The sequence below is a fragment of the Panthera onca genome, chromosome D1, assembly GCF_046562875.1.
Source record: "Panthera onca isolate mPanOnc1 chromosome D1, mPanOnc1 haplotype 2, whole genome shotgun sequence".
Taxonomy (NCBI): domain Eukaryota; kingdom Metazoa; phylum Chordata; class Mammalia; order Carnivora; family Felidae; genus Panthera; species Panthera onca.
This window is the reverse complement of record NC_138348.1, coordinates 60,824,330-60,838,305: the sequence shown is the minus strand read 5'-3', so window position 1 is coordinate 60,838,305 and position 13,976 is coordinate 60,824,330. Positions and strand designations below refer to the sequence as shown.

Sequence of the window (13,976 nt, the reverse complement as noted above, 5' to 3'; positions counted from 1 at the left end):
TTAGCAATAACAACAGTACTTGGTACATAGTAAACATGCAATAAATGTTAGCTGTTATGGGGCATCTGGGTGGCTCAGTCAGTTGAGTGTCTGACTTTTGATTCTGGCTCAGGTCATGATCCCAGGGTTATGCGATTGAGCCATATTGGGCTCCATGCTGAGCATGGAGCCTGCTTAAGATTCTCTCCCTGTGGCCCTCTGCCCCACTTGTGCTCTCTCTCTAAAATAAAGTAAAATAAAAATTTGTTACTGTTATTCTAGTAAGAATTTTTAATGTTCTTAAAGATGTATAATGTTAGCTGGTAGTTAATGTTGGTTAGTCTAAAAGAATGTTTAAAAGTAAAAGCATTATTTGTTGTGTCTTTCATTTATTTATCAGATGTTTGTTTTGTATCTGCTGTGTGTCTCATACTTAGTCACAAACTTGGGGTATGAAGATGAGTTGACTTCTCAGCTTAGCTGTAAAATTCTTTTTGACTCAGATTTGAAAAGGTTTGAGTAAAGATTGTATGATCCACTGGAAAGAACTCTGCACCAGGAGTCAAAAGCTTCAAGTCTTGGCTCAGTCACTAACTTTAAGTGAGATACTTCTTAGATGATGTATATATCACCTCAAACTCATTAGGTACAAAACATCTCTTGTTAACTCCCTTCTCTTGGGTATTGTCTTAATACTTTCATTAAAAGCACTTTTATCCTTCCATTTGTTCAAGCCAAGGATTGTAGATGTCACCTTTGTTTTTCCTTTCCAGTCACTCTACATATCTATTCTATTAAAAGTCCTGATGATTCTATCTCTAAAATACAGCTTCTTCTTTCTGTTCCCACTACTGCCACCACAGTCCATGACATTATTATCTCTTGCCTTAAAATTGGTTTCTCAGTTTCCATTTTGTCCATTTTTTTCCAGCAGCTAATTTTGAAACATATATCAGATTTTGTTATTCCTCCATTTAAAATCTACCAGTGGCCTCCCATTATATTTGAAATAAAATCTTAATTCCTTACCCTGGCCACCATAATTTGGCCCTTGCTTACCTTTTTAACCTTATCTTCTGCTACTTTACCCTTTATTCTACTTCATTTACACTTTATTTTCTGTTTTTTTAATATATCAAACTTTAAGACCTTTGTGCTAGCTTGTTTCTTCTGCCTGGATCTGCATTTCTACTCCAGATCTTCTTGTGGCTGATTTCTGTTTTCTCAGTCATGTCTCAACTTCTTGTGTCAAATGTCAATTTTTTTTTTTTTTTTTTTAAGTTAGAGCATGGATGGGGAGTGGTGGAGAGGGAGAGAGAGAATCTCAAGCAGGCTCCACACTCAGTGCAGAGCCTGACAAGGGGCTCAATCCCCCAACCCTGGGATCATGACCTGAGCTGAAATCAAGAGTTAGATGCTCAACTTACCTGAATCACCCATGTGCCCCAAATGTCAACTTTTTAAATGTGAGGCCTTTTCTGAGCACCTAATCAGAGTAATAATCAAACTTTCTCTAGGACATTACTCTATTTTATTTTCAGTGTAGGATTTGTGTCTACTTAATGTTTTCTTATTTTTACCTGTTTTACTACCTCTTAGAATATAAGCTTCATGGTAGCAGGTTGTCTGTCTTCATCATGGTATCCCAGCTCCTTGACTAGTTCTTGCCATAGAATATTCACTCAGTGAATATTGGTGGAATCACCAGATAAATGAATCTCTTTAAACTTCATGTTTGTTAATTATAAAATAAAGATTTCCATCTGAATGGTATCTGATGATCCTTCCCCCCAAAACCAGACACTAGTTAAAAGGCAGTAAAGACATGGGGTGCCTGGATGGCTCAGTCAGTTAAGCATCTGACTTCAGCTCAGGTCATGATCTCCCACTCCGTGAGTTTGAGCCCCATATTGGGGTCTGTGCTGACGGCTCAGAGCCTGGAGCCTGCTTCAGATTCTGTGTCTTTCTCTGCCCCTCCTCTGCTCATGTTCTGTCTCTCTCTGTCTCAAAAATAAATAAAAACATTAAGAAAAAAAAAAGGCAGTAAAGACAGACTTTATTCACTAACTGTTGTGGTAGAAGAAGGAGCTGAGCTCAATTCCATTTTGCCCAGAGGTGACTGGCCTTTTAAAGGGAAACTAAGGGTTTTGGGAGGTGGAAATGAGAGATGAAAAAGGGGTTAGGGAAGTGAACAGTTATGAAAAGTAGGTGTGAGTGTCAGTCAGGCAACCTGATTAGGCCTTCTGTGTCTGCTAACTATGAAAGATAAACTTTCCTACCCTCCCACAGTGTCTGGGAGGTCCTATATCCTTCCTGATGACTACAAATCAAAGGAATGGCTTTCAGGTCCTTGAGAAAGACACTGTTATAGGAGATACATATACATCTCAAAGGGACAGAGGAGAGATTTACGGTTGTAAGGTGTTTATTTTTTGAATAAATGGAAAAGGGAATTCAGGGACAAAGAATAGGGTTAGCTGGAACACATACTAAATTCTTTTGGAAACCCTGAGTTTTCAAGACAGGAGCTCAATGGGAGCAGGGTGATCCCAGAGACATGTCCTGAGACTGCTAGAAGCCACATTAGAATTTGATTTAGTCTCTTAATGTACTGGATATTCATGCTGAGGGTTTTTGCAGTTCTCTCCCCCTGCCGCATAGCTCCCCCTTTTAATTCCTTATGTTCTAAGTTGTCAAAAAAAGCAGGATTTTTCGAAAATGACTCTTAAGGTTAGTTTGTTCATGATCTCACTGAGATAAATTCCATGTATTTGCTGTGTAGGCATGTGAAACCACCTCTTCTGTAAATATTGAGATGTTGTGGCCTTTAAATCCACCTCCTCCCCGCTCCCGCCTTTTGCCAACCTCAACCTTGTTTTTCTGTAAGTTAGGAGGAAAAGACAGGCTTGGCGTATTGGAGTGTCAGCAGGCTGGTGGCCAAGTGTCCTCCCAGGCTGAATGGCATTGATTTCATGTGTATATCAGAAAGGCTGTCTTTAGGCACCATACAGGGGATACAACTGGATATGACCTCTCATTAACCAGATTAGAGAATCAAACATAAAATCAGTATGATAGAATAATAACTTAAAGAGTGATAAATATGAACATTGTATAGAAATGTTCATGTTTTGGATGCTGGAACATTCTCTAAAGAGAAATTGCATGCAAAACCAAATTACATTTACAAGGCTATTTGGTCAGAATCAAGTTGGATCCTAGGGAGTTAATACGAATTACCAACCTAGTGAGGATCCCCTTGCTTCCAAGCAATGCAGGCTGGCTGGGTCCTCAGACCCAGAGGGTCTTCCAGAACAGCCAAGAGGGTCCTTGGCTTTGCATGGTGTAGAAATCAAATGTAAACCAAGAGGAAGTGAGAGCAGAGTGTATTGAAGACATAGAGTTGCAGATACAGACAGAGCATCTGGGAGACTCAGAAAGGAAAGGAGAGTGAGCCTTGTCTTTGCTTGGGGTCTGGGTTTTTATTGAGGATTGTGCTCTAGTGCACAAGTCTTCTCTGGCATCTGGGAACGGGTGTTCTCCACAAGTCACTTGTGCACTGGAGCCGGGGGTCTTAATGAGTCAGTGGTCTTGGAAAACACTCATGATGACCTTGCCTGGTCACTCCTTAGATGTTATCTATTATGCTGGAAGGTTTCCAAAGAAATCATTAATTCCTTGACCTTTACAAGGAGGACATACGTTATCTGTTTTATAAGGCATGTAAAAGGCGGGAGTGTTGGTCCTAACAGGAATAGAAGCAGGGAAAAAGGGACTTTTTCATGGAGTCCCTTTAGTTTTCCTGTCTCACAAGGATCCAAGAATAGCTGTCATAGACAGTCTCTGATAGACACAGCTAGTTTCTGGTGCTCTAGCAAATGTTGGCCCATAGGCCAAATCTGTCCTGCTGTCTACTTATGTATAGCTTGAAAACTAACAGTGGTTTTTACATATTTAAATAGTTGGGAGAATGGTTGACACATATGAAAATTTTATGAATTTCAAATTTCCTTATCCATAAATAAAGTGGTATTGGAACATAGCCAAGTTTACTCATTTATGTATTTTCTATGGTTGCTTTTGCATTAGAACAGCAGAGTTGAATAGTTGAAAAGAGACTGTATGGTCTACAGAGCTTAAATTATTTCCTGTTTGGCCCTTAACAGAAGAAGTTTGCTGACCTCTGATACAAATTTATATGGTCCTGCAGAACTGTTTAAGTGTCATTTAGAGTACTCATTTTTTAACAGTCTTTACTTTGTGATAACAATAGGTAATGGCTATTTGGGTATATCTAATATTAAGTTTCAGGTGTTTTGTTTTTCCTCAAATGGCATAATAATATGTCTACATTGCCCTTAAAGAAACAAAATGAGTAGCATATTCATATCAGAATATCAGCACAAAAGTTTTGTACCCTAAACTATATAAATAAGGTATGTAAATGAAAGGTAAGTAGTATGAGGCAGAGAGGCCTGTATCTTAATTATCTATTTATCTACTCCTCTTTCACTTTTTTCCCCTTTCACACGGTGAAAGATAATTAAAAGTTGTTCGTTTGTATTTGGTATCTGTGACTGCGTGAGCCTTCGTGCTTGGGTTGTTGAGCAGGCATTGGAGCTGTGTCATTCCCAGCCCCTCTCAGATACCAGAGGTGTGCTTCCCCAGACTCAGCCTTACCCATTAAAGATGGTCAACAAACATCCTCTTCTTTTAGGGGCATGGTATACAGCAGAGCACTCACAAGTCATAAGCTGGGTTCTACATTCTTGACTGTCCCTCTGTTTTTTTAAATTGAGATATTACTCACATATCATGAAATGCACCCTTTTAAAATACACAATTCAGTATTTTTTAGTATATTCACAAGGATGTACAATCATCACCACTATCGTTAATTCTAGGACATTTTTATCACTTGGAAAAGAAATCTACTTATTAGCAATCACTCTATTCCTCCCTCTACCTAGTCCCTGGCAACGTAACTACTAATAAACTTTTTGTCTGTGTGTATTTGACTATTGTGTACATTTCATATACATAGAACCATACAGTATGTAACCTTTCGTATCTGGTTTCTATTACCAAGCTTAATGTTTTTAAAATTTGTCCCTGCTGTAGAAGGTGTCACTACTTCATTCCATTTAATAGCTGTATAAAATTCCATTGTATGTTTATTCCATATATTATTTATCAGTTGATATTTGGATCGTTTCCACTGTTTTGCTTTTATAAAAAAATGCCACTATGAACATTTGTACAGGTTTTTGCATGGGCATGTGTTTTCTCTCTTCCTGTATAAATACCTAAAAATGGAATTGCTAAGTCACATAGTAACTCAGTGTTAACATTTTGAGGAACTGATTGGCTTTTTCACAAAGCAGCTGTACCGTTTTACATTCCTGTCAACAACCTGTGCGTTTCAGTCTCTCCTCATCCTCACCAACATTACTATTATTTTTCCTTTTTGATTACAGCTGTCCTTATGGATATGAAGTAGTATTCCATTGTGGTTTTGATTTGCATTTCCCTAATGACTCATGATGATCATACTTTCCTCTGCTTATTGGCCATTTGTATATATTCTTCAGCAAAATGTCCATTCAAATTCTGACTTTTTAGCTATTACATTAGGGTCCTCCCTGTGTAATATTCCAAAAATTTCCTTTTACTTTGTATATCTCAATTTTTTTTCTCTCTCTCTCTACAAAAGATAGTATTGACAGTCAGAGACTTACGGTATTCCAGAGAATGGCAACCTTATTCTTCCTTTGTGCCTTTGAAGATCTCCCATTATGTTGTTCCTGGCCATACTGCTTCCCTTATTTTCTTTTTCTATCCTAACAACGATCTCCTATAATTTTATTATACAATCGGTAAAAAAGATGACACTGGTGCTGGATAGGAAAAGGGTAAAACTCCTAGGAGGGCCAGCCCGGTCTTCTTTCTAGGTTGATGTGGTTATATAAGCAATCCCATTTGTCTGCTTATTTTTCTCCTGCCTGCCTATCTAGCTAATTGCATAAGCTCCCAAATAATCTTGTCCCTTGGTTGGTTCTTTTCCTTTGGCCTTCATTATATTCTTCACTCCTTGGATTAGACCAAAGAGCATGAAGTTGCTAGACACTTTATATCATTTTCATGCCTATTTTATAACCTTTAAGATCAATATTATTACTGCTCCCCTTTTATTTCTGAGGAAACTGGCTCACAGAGGTCGTACAGTCCATGGCATTTCTCCTGATTAGTCCTTATTATTGAGTAGTATGGTTATCCGTGTCTTTCCTCAGACTGTTACAGTGACTCTGGTTTGCCTGATATGCTTGTATAGGGAGAGAAGCCTAGAAATTTAAGTTAATGCCACATTATAGAAGGTCTCAAATGCCAAGCAATAGAATCTTTACCCATAAAGAGGACATTTAGTTGGAGAGTGGCTCTGTTAAAAAATATGCATACAGGGGCACTTGGGTGGCTCAGTCAGGTAAGCGTCTGATTCTTGATTTTGGCTCAGGTCATGATCTCACAGTTTGTGGGATCGAGCCCCACATCGGCCTGCATGGGATTCTCTCCCTCCCTCTCTCTCTGCCCCTTCCCCGCTTGCGTACGCTCTCTCTCTCTCTGTCTCAAAATAAATAAATAAACTTTAAAAAATAGCCTGCAATTTGGCATGCTTTTTGAACCTACTTCTGTTCTAGGCATAGTGATAAAACTATTGTCCTTACCCTCAAGGAACTTCTAGGTGGTTTGGAAGGGGAATCAGATAATTATTTGCATTTGGGAAAATGTGCCATAAAATGTGTATAATATTCTTGAGAGCAGAGGAGAGAGCTACAGAGATCACTGCTTGCCTTAAATTCAGTCATTAATCTGGGCGCCTAGGTGGCTCAGTCATTTAAGCATCCAACTTCAGCTCAGGTCATGATCTTGCAGCTCGTGGTTAGAGCCCCATGTTGGGCTCTGTGCTGACAGCTCAGAGCCTGGAGCCTGCTTCAGATTCTGTGTCTCCAGCTCTCTCTGCCTCTCCCCCGCTTGCACTCTGTCTGTCTGTCTGTCTCTCTCTCTCTCTCTCTCTCTCAAAAATAAATAAACATTAAAAAAATTTTTTTTAATTCAGTCAATCAGTAGTTAACATTTCTGGTTGATTTGGCTTGGATTGTATTTGTTACAAACTTGTTCCATTATAAATACATATAAACAGAACAGTTAACATAATTGTACAACAAAATACCAATGTTAATAGAAATTTTATGTATTAAGATATTAACTTTCTCTTACAGATATGTCAAGAGTTTAATAGCACCTGGGCATGGGAGATGGAGAAGAAGGGCTATCTTGAAATGAGTGTTGAATGCAAACTAGCGCTCTTAAAGGTAATGAATTTATTATCTGTTACAATTATTTTAATTAATTCACTGATAGCCATTTCAAGAATAATGTGCATAAAAGCTTTAACAGAAAGAATCATTGAAAATTTTATACATAAGGAAATTTTATACATAAGAAAGAAATTTGGGAGACTAATACAAACATAGTGCTCTTGAAATATAACATGATTTTTGTGTCATTGATTACAATAAGCCTATAAACTTATAAAATACTAAAATAAAACGTTAACTTGAAATATATCTTTTTAAATTGGTTATTCCAAACAGGTTTACAAAAGTGGGGAGAGGATAGTGAAAGATGGATAAACTACATGTATTTTTTCTGCTCTTGTTCCTGAATCAGTTCTGTGGTTAAACATATCACATTTACTGTGATGGAGAAACATTTATAGAGTATTTTAAGCCATGTTATGACTATTTTCCAGTACCTCTGCGAGTGTCAATTTGATGACAATCTCAAATTCAAAAACATTATCAATGAAGAAGATGCTGATACCATGCGTCTCCAGCCAATTGGCCGAGACAAAGATGGCCTTATGTACTGGTACCAGTTGGATCAAGATCACAATGTCAGAATGTACATAGAAGAACAAGACGATCAAGATGGCTCTTCATGGAAATGCATTGTCAGGTATCTTCTATTGAAGTCTTTTCATGTTTACTTGTGTGTTTCTTTAATCTCTTCTCTATAAGATTATTATCTCTGAGGCTGGGGTGGTCCTTTTTTTGTGGGTTTGGAGAGTTGTTGGGACCTAGCCTAGTGACCAGCACAATACCCATAGTAGGCACTTAATTATTTGTCAAATAAATAACTACATTTAGCATGGTGGTCCATATTAGCACATGTACGTTATGCTTCAGGAAGATGGAATCTGACAAATAATACTGTAGCAATAATATGCACGGAAAAACCCATCATTAGGCAACAATACAAGCAAAGTATTACTTGGTTCTTACCTAGCTATAGTTTTCTATTAGGCATAATTTATTTCATTTGGCCAGTTCATTTTGCACTTTAGTATATTTTTAATTTTTGCTATGTATACATTTCTTCATTAGGGTTCTGAAGAAATCTGACAAATCTTGTGGGTTTTGGGGGGGGCGGGGTTTGGTAGTCTTTTGGAAAAAAATCTTTGTTCCTTATTTGTATTTATTTTTTAAAGCTTTTATTTGTAAGTAATCTCCACACCCAATGTGGGGCTGGAACCCACAACCCTGAGATCAAGAGTCACTTGCTTTACCAGCTGAGCTAGCCAGGTACCCTCTTATTTGTATTGATTGATATATTTGGAAACATTTCATGTAAAACCTTAAAATAAAACTTTATTTTTTGATTAATAAGTGACTCTGGGATCATTATTCAGAATCTTGTGTCTCTAACTTTCTGTTTTTGCAACTTAATTATTTAGAATTTATTTCACTAGTACCCACATTTTATATTAATTTCAAAGTTATCAGGATCTATAACTAAATCTATAACTAAAGTAGGGAGAACTAGTGGATATATAACCTGACTTAGGAAAAACTCCTTTGACTTTTATTCCTCTCTGTTTTTGCTCATTTGAGTTTTAGCAGATTTTTGTTTAGTGATTATTTATTAGTGTTTTGAAGAGGGAATCTGTGGAAATTTAGAATATTTGTTTGGGTCAGAGAAGCTCAACTTCAATTCCTTGAGAATTAATGTGAGTTGAATGACTTTGTAGGGGCTTGTTTTATAAGCTCCCTTCAATCATACTATAATATAGTCTGGTTCTCCATATAGTTAATTTACTAAACAAATAATCCTGAAATGAAAGTCACTTACCATCTCTCCCTGTGATACGTTGAATGAGGTTCTGTTCGTGATGTTCTACCACTTGTACTATTTCTTGTATCCACCTTGCATAGTTGTTTAAGAAATATTCTCTACTTTGTAGATGACGAAAATCTGACAGAGAAAAACCATTATTATTATTTCTGATCAGTCATAATGCTTAAAGCAATTTCTAATGTATAGCGTAGATTATACCCTGATGGATGATGTGAGAGAAGTGTTTAGATGATGCGGTTAGAGCTAACTGTGCTTGAATCTGGGTTCCTCTACTTACCACCTGAAGGCAGATTACTTAATTTCTTTGATATTCACTTTTCTGCACTTTAGAATGAGGATGATAGTAAAGTTATTGTGAGGAATATATAAATTTATATTGCATATCTACTTGTGTAATTAGGTACGATGCTGAGCAATTATGGTTATACTAATGAATAATGTAGCTTTGGGATCTATAGATGGGCTTCAGGCACCTGTGAAATCCCTTATATTATAAATAATAGCTCTTAGTTTTATATAATAATATGTATTTTCTGGGGAAGTACCATGGTTTTCCGTAAATCCTCAGTTTGGTCTGTTTATACTTCATATACTTGACATGTTCTGTCACAAGGCATTTTAGTTACCTTTAACTTGATGCAGTAGTACTAATTTTGACAAATGTAGCGAACCGTCTTGTCCATATAGGTCTCTTATTTTTGTGAATGTTGAATGTGAAAAGCATTGTGTTATTCTTGACTGTCACCAAAATTATGATCTTCATTGTCATTAAAATACATTATGTACCCAAAATAATGTGTAGGACATTATCCCACTTGGCTGTAATGACATCCTTCCTGGAGTCTAGTATTTAGATGTGGATGCCTAACTCTAAGAAGAATATTAATATGGTAGAATAAATGCTTTATGGGAAGAACCACAAAGAAGAAGATTGAATGAACTAAAAATATTTGATTTAGTAGAAATTTAGGGAGATATAATTATCTTTAAACATCTAAAGGATTGATTTGTGTAAGAGTATTTCTCTCAAGCACTGAGCCAGGATCCGTGGATACAAATTATGGGGAAGTAGAACTGTGCTTACAGAAGTGAGAACATTTGCTTTTTTTATATTGCAGAGAAATTGTTGTCTGAAGACTGATCGATGCTGTCAGAAGCATTTTCTAAACTTGTATGAGTGGAGTTTTTAAGGAGGCAGTAATCTTTTCGGCAAGAAATTCACTTAGAAACTGAGATAATAAATGAAGAGCAAGTAAAGCAAATAGAATTTTGACTTTTTTATTTAATACATCGCTCTTGGATATTTTTCTTCATTGGTGAATATAATTTTTACTAGTGACATGAAAAATCTGCTTCTTTTGTTTAAAACTATTTCTTCAAAGTATTGCTAATTTTCATGGAGATTTCTGGTGTTGGAAATATGTTTCTGTCTCAGTCTTAAAACAAGGTTATGTGACAAAAGTTAGCTCGTCTTTAGAATTCTGAGTTTTTTCTTTTTTTTTTTAATCAGACTTTTTTTTTTTTTAACATTTATTTATTTTTGAGAGAGAGAGAGACAGAGCATGAATGGGGGAGGGTCAGAGAGAGAGGGAGACACAGAATCTGAAACAGGCTCCAGGCTCTGAGCTGTCAGCACAGAGCCCGAAGCGGGGCTCGAACTCACGGACCGCGCGATCATGACCTGAGCCGAAGTCGGTCGCTCAACCGACTGAGCCACCCAGGCGCCCCTAGAATTCTGAGTTTTTTCAAGCTGTAAGTCAGCCTTTTTTTTTTTTAAGTGTATTTTTATTTTGAGAGAGAGAGAGAGAATGAGTGCACACATAGGCCAGGGAGGGGCAGAGACAGAGGGGGAGAGAGAATCCCAAGCACGCTATCAGTGCGGAGCCTGACACAGGGCTCAGTTTTATGAACCGTGAGATCACGACCTGACCTGAAAACAAGAGTTGGATGCTTAACTGACTGAGCCATCTAAGCATCCCTGTAAGTCAGCCCCTGATAAATTTTAAAACTGAACTTTGCAATTTAAAAATCAAATGGAATATGTTTTTGTAAAAATAGCGATCCATAAAAAAAGAATTTTCTATATTTGATCTTCTTAAAATTTAGTACCTAGGCAATATACAGTGTCTGCTTTCAGACCACAAAATGGAATTGAACTAGAAATCAGTAATAGAAAGAGAGCTTTAAAATCTCCACATACTTAGATGTTAAATAATACACTTCTACATAACATGTGGGTCAAAGAAGAAATCTTAAGACAAATTTTTAAATATTTTGAGTTAAATGAAAATGCAGGTACAACTTGTCAAAATTTGTGGTTGAAAATTTGCAGTGAAAGCAATATTTGGAAAAATTTTGCATATAAAACAGGCTGTTTTTTTTTTAAAGATCAACAAGATTGATAAGCCACTAGCCAGGCTAACTAAGAAAAAAAGAGTGGACACAAATTAGTGATATCAGAAATTAAAGAAGGGGCATTACTACAAATCCCAGGGACGTTAAAAGGATAATAAAGAAATACCATGAACAACTCTGTACACACAAATTGATAACTTAGATGAAATGGACCAATTCCTTAAAAGACATGATCTGCCAAAATTCTCACACGAAGAAGTAGACAATGTGAACAGGCCTCTATCTATTAAATAAATTGGATCAATGATTAATAACCTTCTAAAACAGAAAGCAACAAGCCCAGATGGGTTCACTAGTGAATTCCACCAAACATTTAAGGAAGGAATTAAATTCCCTTCAGTCTCTTTCAGAAGATAGGAGAGGGAATAATCCCTAATTCATTTTATAAGGCCAGCATTACCCTAATAACAAAACCAGACAAAGACATTACAGGAAAGGGAAAGTGTAGACCAGTATCTCTCATCAACTTAGATGTAAAAATCCTTAAAAATTCCTTTTCAACATCGTATTCAAAGTCCTAGCTAATGCAGTAAGAAAAGGAAGTAAGAGATAGATTGGGAAGCAAAAAAGAAAACCATCTTTATGTGCAAATGACATGATCATCTATGTAGGAAATCTGAAGGGGTTAACAAAAAACTCTCCTGGAACTTATAAGTGATTATAGCAGGGTAGCGAGATACAAGATTAATATATAAAATGTCAGTTGCTTTCCTATATACCATACCATCAGTGAATATGTGAAATCTGAATTTAAAAACACAATACCATGTATATTATCTCCCCCCAAATTGAAATACTTTGGTATAATACAGCAAAATATAAACAAATCTATCTGAGGAAAACTATAAAACTCTAATGAAAGAACCAAAAAAGAACTAAATAAATAGAACCAAAAAAGAACTAAATAAATAGATATTCCATATTTGTGGATATGAGCATTTAATATTGCCAAAACGTCAATTTTTCCCAACCTAAAATCTATAGATGTAATGCAATCATAATCAAAATCTCTGAGGTTATTTTGTGGATATTGGCAAACTTATTTTAAAATTTATATGAAGAGGGACACCTGGGTGGCTCAGTTGGTTGAACGTCTGACTCTTAATTTTGGCTCAGGTCATGATCCCAGGGTTGTGGGATTGAGCCCCACATCGGGTTCCGCACTGAGCGTGGAACCTGCTTAAGATTCTCTCTCCCTCTACCTGTCTCTCTCTCTCTCTCTCTTTCTCATAAAATAAAGTTTATATGGAGAGGCAAGAAACACAAAATAGACAACACAATAATGAAGAAAAACAAAATTCTAAGACTGACACTACCCAACTTCACGACTTACTATAAAGCTACAGTAATTAAGACAGTGTGGTATTGGTGAAAGAACAGACAAATATAAGGATGCCTGGCTGGCTCAGTTGGTGGAGTATGTGACTCTTCATCTCGGGGTCATGAGTTCAAACCCCATGTTGTACGTAGAGATTACTTAAAAAAAAAAAAAAGACTAGACAAATATATAGTGGAACAGAATAGGGAGCTATGAAATAAATCCATATAAATATAGTCAACTGATCTTTCACAAAGGAGCAAAGACAATACAATGGAGAAAAAACGATGTTGGAAAAAATGGACATCCATATGTAAAACATTTAATCTAGACACACACTTTACACCCTTAAGAAAAATTAACTCAAAATGAATTACACATCGGGGAGCCTGGGTGGCTCAGTTAGTTAAGCGGCTGACTTCGGCTCGGGTCATGATCTCGCTGTCCGTGAGTTCAAGCCCTGCATCAGGCTCTGTGCTGACAGCTCAGAGCCTGGAGCCTGTTTCAGATTCTGTGTCTCCCTCTCTCTGACCCTCCCCCGTTCATGCTTTGTGTCTCTCTGTCTCAAAAATAAATAAATGTTAAAAAAAATTTTTTTTTAAAAATGAATTACATATCTCCATATAAAATGCAAAACTATAAGTGTCTAAGAAGATAGCACAGAAGCAGATTGACAATTTTGGGTTTGCTGATAACTTTTTTGGTACAATACCAAAGGTACAATCCATTAAAGAAAGAATTGATAAGAGCTGGGCTTCATTATAATTAAAAATTTCCGTTCTGGGAGGGCATTGTCAATATAATAAAAAGCTAAACCACAGACTGGGAGAAAATATTTACCAAAGATGTATTTGATAAAGGCCTGTTATCCAAAATATATAAAGAACTCTTAAAACTCAACAATAAGAAAACGTGATTTAAAAATGGACCAAAGACCTTAACAGATTCCTTTGCAACAAAGGTATACAGATGGCAAATACACACATATATTTGAACAGATATACACATGAAAAGTGGTCCACATCATATGTCATCAGTGAAATGTAAATTAAAATGAGATACTACTATA

The 13,976-nt window shown here is 36.5% G+C and overlaps 1 protein-coding gene across 4 annotated transcripts in view; it reads left to right on the top strand.

The window, feature by feature from the left end:
- The window catches only part of RSF1 (remodeling and spacing factor 1), a 155,320-nt gene that overhangs the window by 79,947 nt on the left and 61,397 nt on the right, over positions 1-13,976 (top strand). For all 4 annotated transcript variants that reach the window (XM_060605526.2, XM_060605525.2, XM_060605528.3 and 1 more), the window contains exons 3-4: positions 7,257-7,349; positions 7,790-7,995. In XM_060605526.2, coding sequence (XP_060461509.1) covers positions 7,257-7,349; positions 7,790-7,995 — 299 coding nt within the window. The remainder of the gene's footprint in view (positions 1-7,256; positions 7,350-7,789; positions 7,996-13,976) is intronic.